Source organism: Pyxicephalus adspersus, chromosome 6, assembly GCF_032062135.1.
Source record: "Pyxicephalus adspersus chromosome 6, UCB_Pads_2.0, whole genome shotgun sequence".
Taxonomy (NCBI): Eukaryota; Metazoa; Chordata; class Amphibia; order Anura; family Pyxicephalidae; genus Pyxicephalus; species Pyxicephalus adspersus.
The window spans coordinates 26,880,053-26,885,472 of NC_092863.1; the positions used below are offsets into that span (position 1 = coordinate 26,880,053).

A 5,420-nucleotide genomic window follows, 5' to 3' on the forward strand; every position below is an offset into this window, starting at 1 on the left:
TTTTTTCAAGCCTGTTGTTTGAAACATGTCTCCCCCATTGGATTACACTGAATCCCCGCACTTGGACAGTGGGGAATGGTGTAATCGGTTTTGGATGGGTCCGTAGAGGCCTCTGAGCCTCCCATGTCCCCTTTTTTTGTGGGGCTCTAGGTCACTTTTTGTTTTGCCTTTTTTTTTTTTTTTTCATGTATGTGTTTATTTGTTTTTGCTGTTTTCTCTGTATGTTGTGCATTAGTAATTGAGTTCTGTTTTTTGTGGAAATCCACTAACTTACTGGGTATGTCTGCTTTCTTCCTCTTTTCTCCAGGTTCAAATATGACTTTCTGCATTTTGTCTGTTAATGCAATGCGCAGGGTTTGAAATCTTCTTCAGTAAAGAGAAAAAAGTGTTTACTATTGACATTCATCAGGGATAGACGAAGCTTGCATTTAGGAAATTAATTTTTCTTTCTTATTGCTCGAAATTTATGCATTCCTGCTACCCCCAGGTCTTATTTTGCATCAGCTGCGACAAAACAGTAGCAGACCCCGATGGCCCTTATGATTTTGAGCAGTACTATGCAAAATGCTGTAATTTTCTGGTGTATTATGCGCCAAACTCTCCTCCCGTATCCTTTTTTCAAAAGATGCTCAAGGAAACTAGACTGCTTTTACGTGGCACTCTGGTCTGCTTTGGTGACTCCAACATTGCTTTCATTAGTGGACTGGACTGGTCTTCTAAATCTACTTCTACTCCTTCTTCGGATCGTAAGGTTATCTTTAAGAATGTTTCAAAGACATGGGTCTGGTGGACGTGTAGCGTGAACTTCACCCCTTGTCCCGAGACATTTTCCTCGGCCCCACATTCCTGCTGTGGTGATTACCTGCAATTCATTAGTGGTTCAGTCACGTGCACAATGTGGTCGATTAATGACTCTTGTCGCACCCTGATATTATTTGTAAATTGGTTGATGTTTCTAAAGAATTTTTTACGTTGAATGAAGGTTCAATGTCCCTTTCTGCGACACTGTGGGAAGCCTATTAAATCTGTGGTGAGAGGTCATCTTATTCAATTGGCTACAGCTAAAAAGCTTGAACGTGCCCAAGTCTGTTTAGAAGCTGAGTATGCCCGATTAGTACAACTACATAAGAAATCCTAATCAGGGTATGGCTATAGCCCTACACAAAGTTCGTACGGAACTGAATCTTTGACTTACAACCAAATGTCAATTACAATGGACCACACATAAATTCTACCATTGTGGCAATAAACCGGGTACTCTTTTAGCGACAAGACTTTGAGCCTTTACCCCAAACCATGCTCTGATTTACCTCGCGTACTGCCACGAAAAGGCTCATTAGTAATCCCCTAGATATTTGGAAAGAATTTCAATCCCAACTTTCAGATTTATTTTCGGCCCCTCCGGACTTAGATGAGAGGAAAGCTGATGAGTTCTTTGCTAATGTTAGTTTGCCTAGTCTCCGGTCCTCTGATCTGGATAAACTACAAGCCAACGTTTTTACTTTAAAAATTGCAGTAGGCATTAAGTCCTTGAAATCTGGCAAGAGACCTAGTCCTGATGGTTTCTTGCCATTATTTTATAAGAAATTGTCTGATGTAATTTTGCCCCATTTACGAACACTCTTTAAGGTTTTTAAAACAAGCTATCGCCTTCCTCCCAGAATCTTTGAAAGCATCGATAGCTATGATACCGAAGCCATCCACTGACACTAGTTCTTGGGCTAACTTTAGGCCTATCTCGATGTTAAATGTGGACATTAAGATCCTTGCCAAAATTTTGGCTTCCAGGCTAAATATACTATTGAACGACCTAATTCATGGTGATCAAGTGGGCTTTGTCCCTGGATGTCAGGCTGGGGACAATGTTCGCAGAGTCCTTCAGTTACTGCATTAAGGAAATCCAAATCATTCAAATGTATGCTGCTTTCTCTGGATGTGCGTAAGGCTTTTGATTCAATTTAATGCCCCTATATGAACATGCAAACATCTCAGTATATTTCAAAATGGGAGTTTGACCTGGGTTCTACCCTTGTTAGGGAGGAGTGGAAGGAGATTTGGCAAGCTGTGGCAAGTTGCTCACCAAATGTGATTGCATGAGAAAATGCATATAAAGTTTTAATAAACTGGCACCTAACCCCCTGCTAGAATTGCAAAGTTTGTTGAGAGGAGCAACTCTCGCTGTTTCAGGGGATGCTGTGCGGTGGGATCCCTTCACATTTGGTGGGATTGCCCTGTAGTTAAAAGGCTTTGGATCAGAGTTTAAAATTGTTAAATCGGTCTTGAATGTGTCGATCCAGAGGAACCCTTGGGAAGCTTTGCTTCATAAACCAAATTACACTTTCCTCACACTCATTTATTTTTTTGACTACTGGCCAGGTCACAGCGGCGGCGTGGAAAAAAACCTTCTCTATGGTTTCAGGCAGTGCTATTACTATTAAAAATTAATTTGCCCTAAATGAAATTTGGTGGATGTGTGTGTATGTATGTATGTATGTATGTGTATATAAAATATATATATATATATATATATATATATATAATATGTGTGTGTATGTATGTTTGGAACAGACAATTTCAAAATGTAGCATTTACCATTATAGTCAACATCCTGACTAACACAAATCTTTGCAATACCATCAGTTTATTCCCTTGAATTTGTTTATACAAATCTTTCTGTAGGAGGAGACTGAGGCTGCAATCAAGCATCAGTCAAAATATCATCAGTCATCAATTTAGGTTGTATTTTAGTAAGGTTTCTAATAAGGGGGCACAGAAGGTGTTAAGGGGTCCCTTCGGGTTTATGTAGCTGACAACTGGGATAGAAGTCTAGCCACTATCCCCCAGAATGACACAATATTCTGACGTCTCCAGAGTATGTGAAACAATGAGCCAACTGCCCTTCCACATTGCCAGCAAGTCTAGTAATTGCTTGAGCAAAATTATGTATTTGGAGATAACTGTAGTAGGAGTTGCCTGGTAGTTCAAAATTCTTGTAATTCATCAAAAGGAAGAAATTATACCATGGTGTATAATGTATTTACAAGCAGTTTTAAGAGCATTTCACCCAAGAAAACAAGGATGCCCTGAACTATATAGCCAAGGCATGCTTGTATAGCAAGATCCCTCTCAAATACTTTGTTCTGATACAGGTGTTATAACAAAATAGGTGTAGTTGACGTCTAAAGGGAGCATTTAGAGTGGTGAAAACTTTTCCCATGGGTCAAAATAGTTGTGTATTTTTTTTGTAGTAAGACCTCAATCTGCTGCTTTTTTCCTCAAGAGTAGTTGTGTGGTTGGAGGCAAGGGAGAAAGCCAATGAGGGGGGGGGGGACCAATGTACTTTTATTACCTGTGACAGACTATATGTTCAAGTTATAAAGTTCTTCAATCTTTCCTTTCTAAATCTATAGTTGTACTTGGGGAAAATTCTAAACAGTAATTTACTTCCACATATCTATTGGGGAGAATAATAAATGCATACCTCAAACTCATGTTTTTTTTTCTGTAGTAGAGTAAGAGCGGAGGACAAGAGGGGTGGAAGTGGATCTCATAACTGGGGCTCAATTATAGATGATTTAAGGTATGTAGCCAGATGTACCATCCTCTGTTTAGATAAATACACTGATGATAAAAGGTTGCGTTTGGGAGATAGAAGTTTTTAAATGGCACCACACCATGAAGAGAAAATCTCCATTAGTATATTATGTAAACACCAAAAAAGTCCCACTTTAAAAACTCAAATTTACAAATAAATACACTGATGTATAATGTAGTTCTTATAGCTGTGTGTAGAGGTACATTTTAAGGTCCTATATTAGACCAGAGGTTGCACAACTGGAAAGCCATGTTTCCTGTATTGGCCAACATCAAGCACCTTTTTAATGTTCTCTAATATAAAACTTTTGATCAGTGTTAGGTTTGCATATAACAAGGTCTTCTCAGAAAAAGCTTTTAGCTAATGTGTAACAATTCTGAATTTATTATAGCTAGTAGAACAAGTTATTCTGTGGCTTAACAAGGCACAGTATGCCTAGATGAAAGCATTATAACTTCCGGTGAGAAGTGTTCATTGTTTAAAAGAACTGAAAATATAATGTATGAATTGTTGGTCATGTCTGTTTTTGTCTGAATTGGTTTTGACATTTTCACAAAAACCTACCTCCATTATTCTGTGTATTCCCTGTATGGTATCATTTTTTAAGTTTTTAAAAAATATGTAAAGCTATTGTAATACTCCCGGTAGTAAATAGAAATGCTTTTAATGTGGAATATTTAAATGTAGTCTATGTATTTAGGCTAGATGTATGATGAGTATATTTTTATATTGCCTTTGTGCTTTATTATTTACATCTTTTGTAACTCCTTAAAGAAGTACCTCCTTATTTTCCTAAATCTAAAACTAAGCAAAAGTAGAACCTAATTAGTAAAGGTTTTGAAAGATATCTGTTTCAACAATTTGTTTGTTGGTAATTTTGTTCTAAATTGTACAAAATCCAAGCCTTAATTTTTGTAACTGGTCCTTTTTACCAATGGGCTCTAAAACAAGTATTGTGCTTGTAGTCAACCAGACTTTATAATAGCACTTGTTTCTAATGTAAAGTGTTATATAACTTTGTTTTGCTTTGTTTGAATTTTGTTAGAGAAGAGCCTATATTTCTAGAGAGTCGGGAGAACTCCGAACCTCTTGAGGCACCTGAAGAGGAACTAGATGCCAAGTAAGCAAACAATGTATGATCTGCTAGGATACACTTTACCCTTTGACCCATTGACCATTTCTCATGTCTGTCTTGTTTTTTGCAGAATTCCAGAAGAGGGCACGGAGGATCACTTTCAGGAAATGACATTGGATGAATGGAAATCTATGATGGATCAAAGCAGGCCAAAAACTGAATTCCAACTCCGCAAGCCAGAATCCTCTGTTCCATCTAAAGCTGTTGTGATTCACAAGTCTAAATTTAGTAATGTACGTTTTATAATTCTCTTGGTTTTCCTTAGGAAAGCCTTTCCAAATACACATTAGGTAATGGGCATATTCAGATGGCAGAAATGTAAGTGAATGCTGCATCAGTTCAAACTGAACACTACTCAATGTGCTGCATTGGGTTTGGCCTAAACAGTCCTGTGATATACCAGAGTATCATGGCGCAAGTACATGATTCTATGAATTCTTCTGCTTAGTGTTTCAGTGAGGCTAAAAGGTTGTTGAGACCATACTGTATAGAACTAGGATTTTTAAACTGGTAAAGGTTGTAGATTTTTTTAACAAAGTCAAAAGGTGACACATTGTTGATAATATTGCTATGTTAAATAACTCTTTTATTGCAGTTTTTTTTTTTTTTTTTTTTGGTTTGTTCCATTGGCCTATATTCTCCAGGGAATGTTACAAAAGGTCTGTCTTATATTTTGTCCTTCAGTAAAGT

The 5,420-nt window shown here is 37.5% G+C and overlaps 1 protein-coding gene across 5 annotated transcripts in view; it reads left to right on the top strand.

Moving 5' to 3' along the window:
- The window catches only part of HABP4 (hyaluronan binding protein 4), a 14,148-nt gene that overhangs the window by 5,937 nt on the left and 2,791 nt on the right, over nucleotides 1–5,420 (top strand). For 2 of the 5 annotated variants that reach the window (XM_072414991.1, XM_072414992.1), the window contains exons 5-8: nucleotides 2,680–2,736; nucleotides 3,509–3,580; nucleotides 4,641–4,715; nucleotides 4,801–4,963. In XM_072414991.1, coding sequence (XP_072271092.1) covers nucleotides 2,680–2,736; nucleotides 3,509–3,580; nucleotides 4,641–4,715; nucleotides 4,801–4,963 — 367 coding nt within the window. The remainder of the gene's footprint in view (nucleotides 1–2,679; nucleotides 2,737–3,508; nucleotides 3,581–4,640; nucleotides 4,716–4,800; nucleotides 4,964–5,420) is intronic. The other 3 variants (XM_072414993.1, XM_072414994.1, XM_072414995.1) reach the window with 3 other exon arrangements.